General features: G+C 35.9%; 1 protein-coding gene across 9 annotated transcripts in view; it reads left to right on the forward strand.

The window, feature by feature from the left end:
- CPLANE1 (ciliogenesis and planar polarity effector complex subunit 1) overlaps nt 1–18,536 on the forward strand; it is a 139,495-nt gene that overhangs the window by 17,171 nt on the left and 103,788 nt on the right. For all 9 annotated transcript variants that reach the window (XM_053201405.1, XM_053201388.1, XM_053201403.1 and 6 more), the window contains exons 6-15: nt 2,439–2,545; nt 4,681–4,837; nt 5,269–5,372; nt 6,689–6,871; nt 9,474–9,723; nt 9,897–10,052; nt 10,216–10,985; nt 11,532–11,740; nt 11,942–12,022; nt 14,963–15,127. In XM_053201405.1, coding sequence (XP_053057380.1) covers nt 2,439–2,545; nt 4,681–4,837; nt 5,269–5,372; nt 6,689–6,871; nt 9,474–9,723; nt 9,897–10,052; nt 10,216–10,985; nt 11,532–11,740; nt 11,942–12,022; nt 14,963–15,127 — 2,182 coding nt within the window. The remainder of the gene's footprint in view (nt 1–2,438; nt 2,546–4,680; nt 4,838–5,268; nt 5,373–6,688; nt 6,872–9,473; nt 9,724–9,896; nt 10,053–10,215; nt 10,986–11,531; nt 11,741–11,941; nt 12,023–14,962; nt 15,128–18,536) is intronic.

The raw sequence follows: 18,536 nt of genomic DNA on the forward strand, positions 1-18,536 counted from the left end.
AACTGACTGAGCCACCCAGATGCCCTAATTTTTATTTATTTTTTAATTTCAGTATAGTTGAGACACAATTTTACATTAGTTTCAGGTATACAACATGATGATTCATGAACCCTTTATGTTATGCTGTGCTTTCCACAAGTGTAGCCACCATCTATTACCATCAAAACTATTATTATGCCATTGATTGTATACCCTCTGTTGTACCTTTTATTCCCATGACTTATTACATAACTAGAAGCCTGTATCTCCCACTCCCCTTCACCCATTTTGTCCACGCCCCTGCCCTGCACCCTACTCCCCTCTGGCAAACATCAGTTTGTTATCTGTATTTACAAGTGTGATTCTGTACTTTTCTCCATTTTTAAAATATAACTAGTTTTATAATTTAAAAAGCTAGAATTGGTGATAATTAAGCCATTTAATTACCAGGAAAGAACACATTCATTAACTAAAAAACATTATCAATAGCTGCATGCACTCTTTATATGTATGGACCAACATTTTATTACCCAGTCCACTGTTGTTAGAAATTGCATTTTGAATTTTTTTTTCCTTTATCTTCTTCCCACCCCTGGGGGTAGTGCCCTAATTTAGATAATAAATAACTATAAAATAAGAGAAAAAAAATTATAAGAATCCAGTTTCAGCCACAGTAAATTACAGTGTTTTCTTCCTTTTTTAATTTAATTTTTTAAAGTTTATTTATTTATTTTCAGAGAGAGAGCAAGCATATATGTGGGGAAGGAGCAGAGAGAGACAATCCTAAGCAGGCTGTGAGCTCAGTGCAGAGCCTGATGTGGGACTCAAACCCACAAACCGTGAGATCATGACCTGAGCTGAAACTAAGAGTTGGATGCTTGCTTAACTGACAGAGCCACTCAGGCGCCCTTAATTTTTATTAATTTTTTTCAAATTTCTATTTAAATCTAGTTACTTAATATATAGTGCAATATTGGTTTCAGGAGTAGAATTCAGTGACTTATCATTTACATACAACACCCAGTGTTCATAACCAGTGCCCTCTCAAAACCCATTCCCCATTTAGCCCACGCCCCACCCACCTGCCTCCATCAACCTTCAGTTCCCTATCTTAAGAGTCTCTTATGCTTGTTTCCCTCTTTTTTTCTTTTTTTTCCGCTCCCATATGTTCATCTGTTTAGTTTTTTTTTTTTTTAATGTTTATTTTTTAAGGGAGAGACAGCATGAACCAGGGGAGGGGGCAGAGAGAGAGGGAGACACAGAATCAGAAGTAGGCTCTAGGCTCTGAGCTGTCAACACAGAGCCCAATGTGGGGCTCAAACCCATCAACCACAAGATCATGACCTGAGCTGAAGTCGGACGCCCAACCAACTGAGCCACCCAGGTGCCCCTCATGTGTTTTGTTTCTTAAATTCCACATATGAGTGAAATCATATGGTACTTGTCTTTCTCAGACTGACTTATTTTGCTTAGCATAATACACTCTAGCTCTATCCAAGTCATTGAAAATGTCAAGATTTCATTCTTTCTGATGACCGAGTAATATTCTGTTTTATATATATATCACACTTATCCATTCATCAGTTGATGGACACTTGGACTCTTTCCATAGTTTGGCTATTGTTGATAATGCTGTTATAAACATTGGGGTGCATGTACCCCTTTGAATCTGTATTTTTGTATCCTTTGGGTAAATACTTAGTAGTGCAATGCTGGGTTGTAGGATAGTTCTATTTTTAACTTTATGAGCAACCTCCATACTGTTTTCTGGGGTGGCTGCGCCAGTTTACATTCCCACCAAGAGTGCAAGAGTGTGCCCCTTTCTCTGCATCCTCGCCAACACCTGTTGTGTCTTGTGTTGTTAATTTTACAACACATTCTGACAGGTGTGAGGTGGTATTTCGTTGTGGTTTTGATTTGTATCTCCCTGGTGATGAGTGATGTTGAGCATCTTTTCACGTGTTTGTTAGCCATCTGGGTGCCTTCTTTGGGAAAATGTCTATTCTTCATTGGCAGTGTTTTTTTAATTTTTAAAAATTATGTTTATTTTTGAGAGAGAGTGAGAAAGAGTGTGAGTTAGCGGGGAAGGGGCAGAGAAAGAAAGACACAGAATCTGAAGCAGGCTCCAGGCTCTGAGCTGTCAGCACAGAAACTGATGTGGGGCTGGAACCAACAAACCATGGGATCATGACCTGAGCTGAAGTCGGATGCTTAACTGAGCCACCCAGGTGCCCCAGTATGTTTTCTTAAGCCAATAAGCTGCACCTTGATTTCCCATTTGGTTCATGCCCTGGCTCAGAAATAAATTACTTATTCTTTAGCCTTATGTTAAGAATAAAAATACAAGCAGGATTTCTGTATGTTTCATTTATTTTATTTATGATGAGAATATATGTTTTACATATCTTGGTTTATTTTCGGATTAATTGTATACTAAAGTTTATTAAATTTATCTACAGTTATTTGGAGATTGCTGCTTGTGTTCATTTACTTTTTATTCTGGAGAATGTCTGAAGTTAACATTTCTAGCAATTCGGTGGCATGAGAATGTATTTACACCTGTAAGGTGAGATAAAGGTTTTCTTTTTCCTTATTTTCTGTCCCTTTTAAAATATTATTATTTTTTCACCCATAAATACATAAGATTAATTAAATGAAATGTAAATTTGAACTTTTGAGACCTTACAGATCTATTCTTCCCATAAGTACTGTTGTTATTTTAGTTTTCATTTTAATGTTTTGTTTATTTTTAGAACAAGCAGGGGGAGGGGCAGAGAGGGAGGGAACAGAGGATCAGAAGCAGGTTCTGCAAGGTTTTTCTCATTTTTATTTCCTTTCATGGAATTAAGAACATGTAAAAGGTAAGACAGGCTATGGTCTTGCTTGTATTAAAATTATAGAGATAAGTATTTTGGGAAATAATTGAATTTTAAAAAGGATATAGCTCGAATTTACTACTGTAACTTTTAATTTTTTTTTAATGTTTATTTATTTTTGAGACAGACAGAGACAGAGCATGAATGGGGGAGGGGCAGAGAGAGAGGGAGACACAGAATCGGAAGCAGGCTCCAGGCTGTGAGCCATCAGCTCAGAGCCTGACGCGGGGCTCAAACTCACGAACCGCGAGATCGTGACCTGAGCTGAAGTCGGATGCTCAACTGACTGAGCCACCCAGGCGCCCCACTACTGTACCTTTTAACTACTCAAGTACTTTTTATTATTTTTTATTTAAATGTTTATTTTGAGAGCAAGAATGTGTGCACATGAGTGGGGGAAGGGCAGAGGGAGAGAGAGAGAATCCCAAGCAGGCTCTGCACTGTCAGTGCAGAGTCCAGCTCGGTACTTGATCTCATGAACTGTGAGATCATGACCTGAGTCAAAATCAAGAGTCAGATGCTTAACTGACTCAGCCACCCAGGAGACCTGCTCACATAGTTTTTTTGGTTTTTTTAATGTTTATTTATTTTTGAGAGAGAGAGACAGTGTGTGAGCAGGGGAGGGGCAGAGAGAGAGAGGGAGACAGAATCTGAAGCAGGCTCCAGGCTCTGAGCTGTTAGCACAGAGCCTAATGTAGGGCTCAAACTTATGAACTGTGAGATCATGACCTGAGCCAAAGTCGGACAGTTAACCAACTGAGCCACCTAGGCACCCTTGCTCACATACTTTTTAAACTAGAAATAGTTTTATATATACTACAAAGCCCAATAAAATACATAGTGCATTAAAAGCATATCATGCCTGGGCACCTGGGTTTCTTAGTCAGTTAAGCTTTGGACTCTCGACTTTGGTTCAGGTCATGATTTCATGGTTCATGAGTTCGAGCCCTGCTTTGGGCTCTGCACTTACAGTGTGGAGCCTACTTGGGATTCTCTCTCCCTCTCTCTCTGCCCCTCCCCCACTTGTGAGCATGCACTCTCTCTAAATAAACTTTAAAAAAAAGCATATCATGCTTCAGTAAGATTTAGTAAAATAGTGTGATTTTTAAAATTTTCTTAATTTTCTTATGCTCTGGTACTTTATATATTAGGTGTATAATGAGTTGGACTCTAATAAATATACATGTGTGTAACCATATACCAAATATAGAACATTGCCACTATGTTATTTTTATTTTTTAAAGATTTTATTTTATTTTAAGTTTATTTATTTTGAGGGAGAGAGAGGAAGGGGCAGAGAGAGAGAGGGAGAGAGAATCCCAGAACCTTTAGATCATGACCTGAGCAGAAATCAAGGGTCAGATGCTTAACTGACTGAGCCAGTTAAGATTTTATTTTTAAGTAATCTCTACATCTAACATGGGACTTGAACTTATAAACCCAAGATCAAGAGTCACACGCTGTCCTGAATGAGCCATCCATGGACCCCAGAACATTGCCACTATTTTAAAAATCCATTCTTCTCTATTTAATTTCTGTGAAAATGTTTACAGTGATGTATATAATATGTGTCATCTAAATCTTTTGTCAAAACAGATGCATTTGGGGTTGACTATGGAACATGCCATTACTAACAAAATGCTGATACTGAACCTGTTTAACTGGCAACTGCTCTTTTGTGGCATGGATGAAAATTCTGAGCAGTTGCTAAGAGGGCCTCTAATATTCATGCACATATAGGAATTGGACCCTTAAGTTTTTATGATGAGCTAAATATTAAAAGTTACTATATTTCCTATTTTCAATTATTTCATTACTTACTTAGATCGTTGCCATACCATGTTCATTGGGCACAACAAGACTGCCTTCTGTGCCATCTAATTCCCAAATGTGGATCGGTAAAGTCAAGAGGAGCTCTAATTTCTGCCTTTTCAAGAGATGGCATTACTCTGGCAGTAACTCTTAATCAGAAAGACCCAAAGGTCAGTATATGTAATCTGTCTTGAAAGTAACCTATGAAAGAGTTCAATTTGGAGTTGTTTTGTAATACTACTTTATGTTCTTTATATTGGTGTTTTCTGATCCAGTTTAACATTGTGGTGTTTTCTGATCCAGTTTAACTTTAACATAAAGTTATTTTATCCAGAAGCTATAATTTCAAAACTTGGCCTTCAGAAGTGAAAAGAGGGTAACAAAAAGGAAGAAGGGCAAAGTGGTAACTGATGTCCTTAAAATATAGTATAAAAGAGTGAGGAGTTTCAGTTTTCAGTATTGTTTTGCCAGTTGGGAAAGACTTCCAAGATAGTTTATTAATATAATAATAGGTCTCTAGAATTATAAGTAATGATTAAAGTAAAATAATTTTAATGTTTTTTTGCATTCTTTTTTTTTTTTTTTTTTTTTTGCTTTCTAGGCAACTCAGGTATTGTTTATAAACACGTTGAATTTTGTTACTCTCTGTGGTAGCCTGAGAGGGTGTAGTAATAAGAATCCTGTGGTTCCACCTACACTTATCAGGTATGAACTCTTGTGTTTCTGCATAGCATTTTTATTTTCTCTTCTAATAGTTTAATAAGTTTAAGGCTCTGATAATACAAAAGATATCTAAATAGATATTTAGGTAGATAATGCAGCTTACTTTCAGCATTTGTGCTTGATTAATTGCTATATGAAGGAAAATCTTATCTTAAGGAAGGATCTGGTAGGGTGGAAGATACATGAACATATTTTCTTTTCTCTTTTATTTTTTTCTGTGTTATCTCAGGAGGAGTGGAATCATAACTGGATAGGGGATATTGGGCTTAATTAGAGACTGAAATGAGAAATCCTGGACTGGGAAGATCATTATATACTTGGGGTGGCTGAGGTGTTTATAGCTTTTTAAACAAAGTTGGCATGCTCTGCATGTGGGTTAATAGCAATAATCAGGATTTTTGATAGCACAAGAGCCTCTGCCAGGATCTATTTGGGATTATAGAGTAGGAAGGTTTCCTCTTGGACTTCCTAATTTCCTTTTCTGAACATTTTTCTTTGCTGTTCTCTGAATTTCCAAAGTTTTCAGATCTATCTAGTCTTGCCTCTTCATTTTCTTTCCCCACCCAAAAGTTCTTTTCTGAAGGTATTACTCATTCTTACACCTGAAATTAATGTAGCATTGTGTCTTGACTCTACTTCAAAAAGAGAAAGAAAGAAAGAAAAGAAAAGAAAAGAAAAAGAAAGAAAGAAAGAAAGAAAGAAAGAAAGAAAGAAAGAAAGAAAAAAGAAAATGAATGAATTGCTGGTCTCAGTGCAGTGGTCTCTTTGACTTAGAGTGTACGTCATTATTTACATAAGGAGCTACTTTTTGTCGCCATGAAAGATTAATATTACTAGATAGTTAAGGAGCTGTAAGGATGACTTTGGGAAGAGGGAGTCTGCTGCTGCATGGAACCTCTAGCAAGCTGCAGAGAGAGGGCAGGCATGGTATTGACTGACCTTTAAATCTATCAGTAGATTTGAGTTGTAGACACCAATAGAATTAAAGTTGTTCTAATTAAAATGTGAGTGACTAAAAAGCTTACCTCTTTTAGGGACTATTTTCATCTTATCATTTGCTTATGTGCCTATGTGAATTTCTAGTTTGTATGTTTTATGGAGTAGATGTTGATGAGCAAACTCCTTTTCTTCCTTACCTTTTTTCTGGGAAGTAAAATACACGAAATGTATGTGGCAGTTTGCTACTATTCATTCTTTCCTCCTTATTTTTTGAAGTGTTTCAACTCTGCTTGGCCATTTTAAATTGTTAAAGACATTGTAGAGAGTCCTTTCTAAACATACTGTCTTGCTTTTTCTAGGTCCTACTGGGTAGGTGATATCAGCTGGACTCATGATAGTCTTTTTCTGGCTTGTATGTTAAAACGTGGCTCCCTGGTTTTATTGACCTGTCAAGGTGAATTGGTAACATTAATTACATTTGGTTGCTCTATAGAATTTGGGCCAGCAGAATTTATTCCTTTTCACCCACTCATAACATATAGGTGAGACATTTGAATTATTTTAATTTGTTTGTAGAAGGTTTTCTCTTTTGGTATTACTTTACTGTGTATTTTTAAAAAATAATTTCATCTTTCGAATTGTCTTTTGCTCTCTTTGAGTCTGTCCTTTCAATATCTGTTTCTTATTTATAGTTTTCTTCTATTTCTTTTTGTTGCTAAATCCTGGTGAAAATATGACATTGTGACTATGTAAGTATAAGTTATTTAAATATTCAATAGCACTGAAACATTTGTCTTCTTTTATGTAAAATTCAAAGAAGTGTGATATGTCTTTTATTGTTTCTTTAAAAGAAGGCCACTTAAATAAATGAGTAACTCAAAATTAACTTGGCACATGGATTTATCTGTTTTTTTCCCCCAAAGGGAAGAAGGGGAAAAGTTGTTGGAAATGGATAGAAGAATTTAGAATTTAGCCATGTTTTAATTTTTAATTGTGGGATGGGGTAGCAGTTTGGCTTTGGAGTCAGATCAAAATTTAAATCTTCGTTCTTCTACTTATTAGTTGTATGACTTTGGGTAAGTTATACCTTAAGCTCTTTTTCTTTTACTGGGAAGTGAAAATGACTATATTTGTCTCTTAGGGTTGAGGGAATGAAGTAAAATAATAAATGGTTATAAATAAGCACAATTCTGACATAAGTGCTTAGTAAATATTTTTGTTATTGATGTTAGTATTAGATATGACCTGACATATACACATAGGTATTTACAAAACAAAAACATTGGAAAAGGATTTTGAAATCACTCCATTGCTATTGCTTCACAGAAAGGAGATTAAGGGATTGTCCTTGATTATTTGTAGCAAAAAGTGATGCTTAATTTTTAGCACTGGAAAATTATAAGTGAAAAAATTGTTGGGGAACCTGGCTGGCTCAGTTGGAAGAGCATGTGACTCTTGATCTTGGGGTTGTGAGTTGGAGCCCCACTTTGGGTGTAGAGATTACTTAACAATAAGATCTTTTAAAAAAAATTGACACTTCCTGCAGTGAAAGTATTTTTTTTTCCTTATTTCTTTATGGTCCAATTTATAATTGACTTGAATGTCCTCATATTCTTATTTATTTAAAATTTTTTTTTAATGTTTATTTACTTTTGTGAGAGAGAGCGAGAGAGCGCGTGTGCGCGCATGTGTGAGCAAGTGGGGGAGGGACTGAGAAGGAGACACAGAATCTGAAGCAGGCTCCAGGCTCTGAGCTGTCAACACAGAGCCCAATGCCGACTAGAACTCACCGACAACGAGATCATGACCTGAGTGGAAGTCGGATGCTTAACGGACTGAGCCACCCAGGCACCCGCCTCGTAGTCTTCTTTAATTTAGGGAACTCCTGGGTGGCTCAGTCTGTTAGGCATCTGACTCTTGGTCTTGGCTCAGGTCTTGATCTCAGGGTTGTGATTTTAAGCCCAGAGTTGGGCTCTGCACTGGGCGTGGAGTCTGCGTGAAAAAAAACAACAAACTAATTTAGGACCTTTTTTAAAAAAAAAGTGTATTTATTTTGAGAGAGAGAACATGAGCAGGGGAGGGGCAGAGAGAGAGGAAGAGAGAAAATCCCAAGCAGGCTCCGCTACATGGGCGCAGAACCCAATGTGAGACTCCAACCCATGAACTATGAGATCATGACCTGAGCCAAAACCAAGGGTCAGATGCTTAACCACTGAGCCACCCAGGCACCCCAATTTAGGACTTAAAAAAAATTTTTTTTAAGGCTTATTTATTTTTTTTTTTTTGAGAGAGATAGAGTCAAGTGGGGAAGGGAGGGGCAGAGAGAGGGAGACAGAGAATCTGAAGCAGCTCCAGGCTCCAAGCTGTCAGCACAGAGCCTGATGTGGGGCTCAAACTCACTATGAGGTTATGACCTGAGCTGAAGTCAGATGCTTAATTAACCGGCTGAGCCACCAGGTGCCCCCAGTTTAGGGCCTTTTAAAATGGATTACTTTTTCTGATTATATAAGTGATACATATTTATTATTAAAAAATAAATTTAGAAAAATGTCTGTAATGAATACACCAGTTATTAAGGAGGAGAAAGAAAAAACTGAGAAAGACATTTGGAGAAGATAGTAGTAGGTAAAATTTTATCAGCTGAAGATTAAATTTGACTTTCTTCGTAAATGTACTTACTTACTGTTATGGTGGTGTACCTGATTCTGATTATTTAATATTACTTAATTATGTATTCATAACTCATAATTATATTCTTATAAGTATATTTAAATATATAGTAAGAAAGAAGGTTAATTACTTAATTCTCTGTAATAGTAAAACTGAACTGCCTTAATTCTTTTCTGAAATAGTTTGTATATGAACTGCCTTCTTTTCTGAAATAGTTTGTATAAAACTAAATTAAAAACAAAATAGAGTGAATGCCACAATTCAGGGAATATTTAAAAAACACATAAACCTACATTTTATTTAATCACTTATGTCTGCCTTACATATATATACAATTTAATGTTAGTGTGTTTAACTGGCTGTTTTATCATTCTGTAGCTTTTAATTGTTGTGTTGCTTTTCTTTGGAATAATCTGATTGTTTCCTTTAAGATTTTTCTTTTACTAATTCTTCAATTTTGTGTTTGTTTGCTAGACCACAGCAGCTTACATTTCAAGATTCAAATAATTCTGTAGATTCAACAGCTTCTGATAGTGACCCTATGAGACAGAGATTTTCTATAAAAGCACACGCAAGATTACCCTACCTCATTATTTCTGATGGATACATGGTCACAACCCTTCGATTTCTTGATAACCTCTCTCCATCAGTGCTCATGAGATCCCTTCTACTTGATTCAACCCAGAGGCTTGAGAAAATGTACCAAAGTATGGTATTGTCTAAGGTATAGTGCTTTTGGTATTGCTGGTAAAAGTTGGCTTGTCTTTTCAGATCTAAAACCATACTGACAGTAATGTCCTTGGATTGTATATAGTTGTCTATAGAATTTTTAATTGCTTGTGATAGAATTACAGATAAAATTTTGCTCTTGGGTGTCTTTTATCTTTTCTTCTACAGCCAAAGGGCAAAGGACTGAACTTGCGATCACTGGATTCCCTAAGGTCTAGCCTGTTAAAACACCAAGGAAATAAAAGTGTAGCTGATTCTACTGTCCCCAGATTCTTACAGGCAGAAGAAAGAATGAACTTAAATGAAAAAGCAGAAGATTTTCAGGTACTTAGTAGGTCTTTTATTTACTTTGAACAGTTACATATTGACTTTATTCCAAGAAACATATTTTATTTTTCTCTTGTTCAAGGGAGAGAAATTTGAGAACACCAGTGATTTTACTTATAAGATATTAAATTAAGCATGATTTTCTTCACTCATGTTTTAGGATTTTGAAGCAGAAGAAACTAATGAAGGCAAACACTTTCCAAACAACTTATTCTCACTTTGGAACCAAAAAAAGGATCCATTGTTCAGTAATGTCAAGGAGGGAAGATTGGAATTTGCGTCTATGTTTGATACAATACATGCAGAGGATAATACAGAGGAGACAGACAGAACCATTACAGAACTGCATTCTGTCCAGAAGAATCTCCTTGCAGCATGGACTATAGGAATTTCAAAAAATGTAACAGAAAAAAATTTAATGTTAAATTACACAGTCGTTTGTATCACTCATTTTTTCTACATTCTTCAATTTATAAGATGTCCTTTCCCCAAACTTGATCCTTTTTCAAGCAAGAGCACAAGACATAATGCATGGGTACTTTGTATCTTTCAACTTTTTCATCAGTGTTTGTCAATCCATTATTGGGATATGAGATACAAACAAGATGTGGGACATTTGGTAAAGCTGACCTCAAATACTATAAAGCTTTTGCTGATTCAGCAACAGCAGGGTCAGTTATTTTCAGAGAAGCTTTTGGCTTGTTTTCATTTACTCAAAATGGTAGCTGCTTATTTAAATGGCATATACATTCTTCAGCCTGAAGTTATTTCAACGTCAGTTGATGGAAGTAGAACAGCAAATCAAGACAAATTGGTGGTACCCATTTTTCAAATGTTTCCAGATAGTGGTTCTCAGGAAAACTGGTCTTGGAGTTCATCTTTCAAGATTCATCCTCAAGTAGTAAATCTTGCTCAACAACCAGGACACAGGTATAATTACTTTATATTAGGGTACCATTAACATTATAGATGTTTTCCTTTTTGAAAAGTTGAGATATAATTCTCATGCTGTAAAATTCACCATTTCAAAGTGTAAAATTCATTGATTTTTAGTATAGTCACAAGGCTGTAGAACTCTTAGCACCAATTCCAGAATGTTTCTATAATCCCAAAAAGAAACTCTGTATCCCTTACCAGTCAGCATTAATAGATTTTTATATTTAAGTCAAATGTTATTCAACAGACATATTAGTCTTGGGCAGCCATGATACATGCCCAAGTATTGAAAGATTTTGGTTTAGGTAAGAAGAATGACTATAGAAGAATGACCATGAAGATTTATGAAGATTTAAAAAATGTATTATACTTTTTTTGATCAGTGGACTTTGTGCTATATTTAAATCTGATCAGTTTGTATATATATTATTGTTTCAATGAAGAATACAGGCAGAAATAATAAGACTAAGTAGGAGGCTGTACATATTTTTATTCCTAGTCTGAAATTTGGTTTTGATGATTACTTAATTTTGTGTGCAGATTGGCTGTTCTCTGGAGAGTGTTGTACAACAAAACTTTATGGTATCAAACACAGTTAAATCAAAGACTTCCTGATGGTGACAGACAGTTAACTGAAAAGATGACACAGGAAGCATCTACTGTCAAGGCTCTGCTATGTCACATACAGGCTAACTTACAGACTGCTGGAATTCGCTTGAACCAGGCGTTAGAACTTAAATCTATCAATGGTCAGTAATTTACAAACATTTTTTTTAACTCTGTGAATAAGCAATATAAGTAACTGGGCTTCTGTTTTATTAATTAGTTTCAATTATTTGTTTTTCAAAATAGTTTCTGGCTGAGCTTTATTTACTGAATTTTAAAATGAAGTAAATTTTTATAAAGTAATTTCATTAACTGTGACTGATTGTTGGTTAAAAACTTTGTAGGTGAAGAATGTTTCCTGTTAGGATCATATGAAAAGTCTGTCCTAATGTGGAAGAAAGCTCTACAAGAAACTCAAGAGAAAGGTAGGGTAGTGTTAAAAAATAATAGTTGTCATAATATTGGTAGGAATGTATTTTGACATGCTGTAGAGCTTAAAAATAATTCCAGATTTCGGAGTGCTCACAGTTTTTTAATGCTCAAATGGAATACGTATGGTAGGCATCTTTAGTGTCAGAAATGCTTTTAAAATTATTTTTGGTCTTGGAATTTGTAGCATGAAGAGTTTTTTCTGTTATCTATAGGTAAGGCTCCTTTTGTCCTTTTTTTGCTTAGTGATGGAATCTGTGATTATTAATGGGAAAAATGAGTTTTAGATACTAAATAAAATAATGTTTTGTTGGGCATTTACCACCTTTTTTACAGACTTAGAGAAACACAAAGCTAAGGCTCTCTGCCCTTACATAATTCAACTTCAAGAATTTCCCTTGAGTTATACTTATTGTTAGGTTAAGTTTGGTCTCCATGGGGTTTTTGATGAGACTATAAAGATGTAGATTCTAGAAACTGGTGATAGCTTTCATGATATTGAGGATGTGACTAGGATGACAGAAGTTCTCAGCTAGCGACCTGGGAACTAGCCATGACTGTAACTACGACATGGTCAGGTTTGGCCAATTATTAAAGTTATGTTCTGACTGCTGTGGCTTTGTATATTTCATTCATTCACCTATTTAACCAGTATTTATTGAGGTCCTACTGTGTCCCTAGTACTGTATTAGGCACTAGGAATAAACAACAAATTGCCCACAATATGGAAGAGAGATTACATAAACAACTAGCACTCCTCTTGTTATGTTGTATGGTACATGCTGGAGAAGCACAGAAGAACATTTCCCACAATCTGAAGCTGGAGCGTAAGCATTGGCCTGGGGAAAACCTGGACTTGACATTTAAAATTGAGTATAAATTGGCCAGTTAAAGCAGTGGTAATGGTTTAACAAAGGAGATAGCATTATAGAAGCAAAAAGGCACGAGAAACTATGGCAATTTGGTAAACTGCAAGTTGTTTCATAGGACTAGATCAAATGACATATGTATGTAATATTGGGTGTGGGGTGGTAAGAGGTAGGCAGAGAAAAGGTGATAAAGGAGCATACTATGCAATATGAAGGGATCAAAATTTTATCCTGAAGACATTGGGATCAGTTAGATACTTTATGTAGGAAAGAGAACTTTCCAAATGAATATAGGCCATTTGGAAAGATTCCTTTGGTACAATGTGGAAGATCATTTGTAGGAGTGTGGTGTAGATATGTGGGTTTTACATTGAAGCAGGAAAATCAGTCAGTTGAGGAGGTCCTGAATCAAAGCAATATCAGGAGTACTAGAGAACAGAGGTAACACTTGACAGATACCAAATAGACTTGATCAGCTGGACTTGTGACTGAGTAGATCTGGAGAAAGAAGTCTAATGTAGTTCTCAGGTTTGGGGATTGTCCAACTGGATGAAGAAGAGTGGCATTCAAGGAGATGAAAAGTTCTGAGGAAGAAAAGTTTTCATAATGAGTTCCATTATGGACCTTTATGTTTAATTTCATTTCCAAGTTGTATGTACTAGGAATGGCTTTTAATAATGGAGACTGGAAGTAGTAGTGGCTTCAACAAGAAAGAAGTTTATTTCTCTTTCTTATGAAAGGAGACTAGAAGTTGACAGTCTAGGGCTGATTTGGTGTTTCTGTGGTCTAAGTAAGGACCCATGCTCCTTTAGTTTTTCTACTCAGTCATCCTTAGTGCATTGCTTCCAATCTTAAGGCCATCACATGAGCTAAGATGGGTATTAGAGCCCCAGTCATCACATGCATATTCTAGACAGCAGGAAGGAGGAGGGCAGGAAGGGCAAGAAAGGGTACACCTCCCTTTGAGCAGCTTTTCTGGAAGTTCTACACAGTATTATCTCTTGGTTTGGAACTTAGTCATTTTTTCACTTGGCTACATCTAAGTGAGAAATTGTGATGTGGGTTCATTATTAACTCCAAATAAAATTGGAATTCTTTTGCTCAGGAACAATGGATAAGGGTCAGGCAACCGACAGTGTCAGTCCTAAACACCCTCCAGATATTTGAAGGCAGTGATCAGGGGCTCCTATCTCATTGGATAGTGCTTCTTCTCCTTTGGGAAGTCTCTTTGACTAACTGTTTGATAGACATATGGTTTCTTGGGGTTTTCTTTTTTAGCATGTCTCCTTCTGTTTTATATCATGTACTTGAGATATTGTTAGTGGATTTTAGTGCTGAAATGATGAGGATTTGTAGCTCTTTTGGGATAAAATCTTAGTCATCCTAGGGCCTGATGAAAGATAATAAAATCATTCAGAACTTAAAATGAAAAAGAACAAATTATTGCTGACCTGTTTTAAGATAAAAACTCTTACTAAAGTATAAAACAAATACAGAGAAAAAGTCACATAAACTGAGTAACAGCTTTCATAAATTGAATATTCCTGTCTACTTTGCACCCAGATCAAGAACATTACCTTTCTGGGGATCTTGGCTGGCTCAGTCACTAGAGCATGTGACTCTTGATCTCAGGGTTATGAGTTTGAGCCCCACATTGGGTGTAGAGATTGCTTAAATAAATAAACTTTATTGTTTATTTTGAGAGAGAGACCAATCATGTGAGCCAGGGAGCGGCAAAGAGAGGAAAAGACAGAGAATCCCAAGCAGGCTCCACTCTGTCAGCGTGGAGCCTGACACGGGGCTCTAACTCACGAACTGCAAGATCATGACCTGAGCTGAAACCAAGAGTCCAGTGCTTAACTGACTGAGCCACCCAGGTGCCCCCTAAATAAATAAACTTAAAAAAAAAAAAAAAAAGAACATTACCTTGCTAACATGTTTTTTTGTTTTTTTTGCTAAGTTGTTTTTATTTTTTAATCTAGTTTATTTTACCTTTTTATTTTTTAATATAATTTATTGTCAAATTGTGCTAACATGTTTTTAATGTAAACTTAATTCTTGTTTAAGGAGGAAGAAGGACATGTTTTCTTCAGATACGCTATTATCTTTCTCTTTTCTACTGCTACATCTATAGCTATAATTTAAATGATGCTCAAGGATTGTGTGATCAGCTAGTAAGAGAAATATTGAAGTGGTCCCACCTACCTGTAAAAGAAAATGAGGATTGTTCAGGTATGCATTTCAGCAGTCAGTATGTTTAATCTCATTAATTTGTATTCATACATTTAGATATGAAATTGCTTATACATAAAAGTTGGTTGCTCTGACTAAATTATGTCATGGTGAATTTTGGCCTGTCAACTTCTTATTAGCAAAGATCATGTTTTATTTTTGCTTTTGTTTTTTAAATCTTTGTCTCCTCAGGGCTTAGCAGTAGTTACCTGCCGAGTTAATAGCATTATTTTTTCATAGCCATATTTGTTAGGCATAATATCAGGTATCCGAGTATTTTTCCTTAGTATATTTATATTTTCTTTAACCATTGCTTAAGGTGGTTTAGTAAAATGATGAAAATCACTTTCTGAGGTATTCTGAGTCTTTTTTAAAAATTCACTTAAGAGGCTGCAGAGTATCTGAGTTCCCCTTTTTAAAAGAGGTCTATTTTGGGGCGCCTGGGTGGTTCAGTTTGTTGAGCATCCGACTTCAACTCAGGTCATGATCTCGCATTTGATGAGTTCAAGCCCTGTGTCGGGCTGTGTGCTGACAGCTCAGAGGCTGGAACCTGCTTCAGATTCTGTGTCTCCCTTGCTCTCTGCCCCTCTCCCGCTCATGTTCTGTCTCTGTCTCAAAAATAAAATAAACATTAAAAAAATTTTTAAAGAAGTATATTTAAACTAAGCAATAATGAGAGTGAAAGGTATATATGAACATAGAATATATCTCTAATGGTTATAAGTACTAAACTATTAGGTGTATACTATGCATGCAAATGTGTCTGAAAGGCCTAGTGTATCAGAAGTTTTAAATGGAGTCCATGCCAACTTAGGTTTTTATTGTTTGAGCCACTGTTTATCGATTTCTTGCTCTTTGTGATTTTTATCTTTTAAAATCTTTGTGTTCATTAGGGAAGTAATATGTGTTCATTTTAGATAATTTTGAAAATATGGAAAATATAAAGAAAATAAAATTACTTATAACTTACCATTTTTTGGTATACATTTATATGTATATATTATTAGAGCTGTGTATTGTTTTGTAGTCTTTTAAAATTTAATATTTTGATGAATATTTTCTAATGTAAATAATATTCTTTTTTGAAGCCTATTAAACCTTTCCCCCATTATTGGACATTTCAGTTGTTGCCACCTATTTACTGTTTTAAATAGTGCTGAAGTGTACATAAATTTTTGTGAGCATTACTAATAATTTCTTAAGGTTAAATTTCTGTAATTGCCCTCCAGAAAGGTCTGTTAGCTGTGCATTGACAGATCTTTCTATATGACTTTTTAACTGATTGGACATTCTTCTTTTTTTTTTTTTCCAGTGGTGTTATCATTATATGATGTAACTTTTTAAGTCAATTGAACCTATAGTAATGTATGTTTTAGTTTTTAATGGCTATTGTTTAGAATATATTAAGTGTATCCTTACTGGGTTGGGGGTCTCAAAGACTACCCCTCATGTTCAGTGTTCACAGGGAGGATGCTAGGACTCAGAATATAGTTGTACTCAAGGCTATTATCTACTACAATGAAAGGCTCCAAAGCAAAATTAGCAGAGGGAACAGGTGCATGGGGTGAAGTCCAGAGGAAACCAGGCACAAGCTTCCAAGACTCCTTTCCTAGTAGAGTCACACAGGACAGACACACTTAGTTCCTCTAACAACAGGTTGTGTCAACACATGTGAGATATTACTGACCAAGGAAGCTCATTTAGAGACTCAGTGCTCAGGTTTTTTTTTTTTTTTTTAAGTGTATTTATTTAGTTTGAGAAAGAGAGATCACAAGTGGGGGATGGTTAGAGAGAAGGAGAGACAGAATCCCAAGCAGGCTCCACACCATCAGCACAGAGCCCAGTGTGAGGCTTGAACTCCTGAATCGCGAGTTTATGACCTGAGCCAAGATCAAGAGTTGGATGCCGACTGTGCCATCCAGGCACCCCAGTGCTCAGGGTTTTTAATTAGAGGCTGGATAGTCATGTAGTCACCCCTCTGCCTAGCCCTTACCAAAATTCTACACTCTCAGAAGAAAAATAGGTGTTCAGCATAAACCACATTGATTGTACAGTTAGGTCTAGTGAGCCACTCTCATTAGTTAAGGTGGTAGGAATCTTTCCCAAATCCAAGTTCCCAGATGCTATCCAAGGGTCAGCATTATAAGCAAAACTTTCAAGTAGTCAGGCCTGCTATGTTATCTTTTTCCTGCACACTTACCTCATTAAATCATTTTATATAGTTATAATTTTTATTGTGTAAGATTGTCATTATTAACATCATCACAGTGCTACACACAGAATTACCCTTTCAAAATTGTTTTACTTATGAATTGATACAGTTTTACTCTGTGATCATCTTGTAGAATTAGGTTGCTCTCCATTTAAGGAGCTTATTTCTGGCTTTGCATAATGAATTTTGTATGATTAAAATTACTGGAAATCTTGCCTTTATATAATTCCTACAGTAAATTTTATCCAGGAGAGAATAATTCTTACCTATGTATTTTTAACTTTAATGTGAAGAAATAGTAGGATTTTTCCAAATGTTTAATGACCAAATGAAGAATACTACTTGGAGGCTAATAAGATTTTCTCAAGATCCCCTTTATGAAAAAAAAAGTTTATTAATAATCTTGAGTACCTACTCTATGAGGAAGAGTAGTGTTAAGTGCTGAAATATACGGTGACAAGACAGAAATGGTCCATATGCATATAGAACTTAATATCCTTATGAATATATCAAGTGACTTCTGGGAAAGAAAAATATTTTGCTACTATTGGGGCCATAAATTTCATAAAAATTAATGTTACTGTAGTATTTATATTTAACAGTTTCACTATTTTCAAATTTCTGAATGCCAGTTTGTGTTACTGAGTTTTGATTCTCAAATAGGGATGACATGTTTGCTCCTGCTAATTTATACATCAGAATCACTGCAGAAATCCTGACAGGGGCACCTGGGTGGCTCAGTCAGTTAAGCGTCGGACTTCTGCTCAGGTCATGATCTCGCGGTTTGTGGGTTCGAGCCCCGGGTCAGGCTCTGTGCTGACAGCTCAGAGCCTGGAGCCTGCTTCAGATTCTGTGTCTCCCTCTTTCTCTGACCCTCCTCTGCTCATGCTCTGTCTGCCTCTGTCTCAAAAATAAATAAAACATTAAAAAAATTAAAAAAAAGAAATCCTGATGTAACTCCCACTCCCTTACCCGCTTTCTCCCTCTACCCTACACATTCCTTTTGTCCCTACCTTCTAAAAGAATCTTATAACAATGAACCATTCTTACTAATGGGAGTGTATTGTAATTCCCAGATCTAATGGTATAGAAGACAGCATTAAGAATCAGTGTTGTAGTGCTTTTCAGATTATATACGTAGTAAGCTCTGCCTCCTTTAATAAAAGAAAAAAAAATTAGGGAAGGAAGAAGGGAAAA

This window comes from Acinonyx jubatus, chromosome A1 (assembly GCF_027475565.1).
Source record: "Acinonyx jubatus isolate Ajub_Pintada_27869175 chromosome A1, VMU_Ajub_asm_v1.0, whole genome shotgun sequence".
Lineage (NCBI taxonomy): Eukaryota > Metazoa > Chordata > Mammalia > Carnivora > Felidae > Acinonyx > Acinonyx jubatus.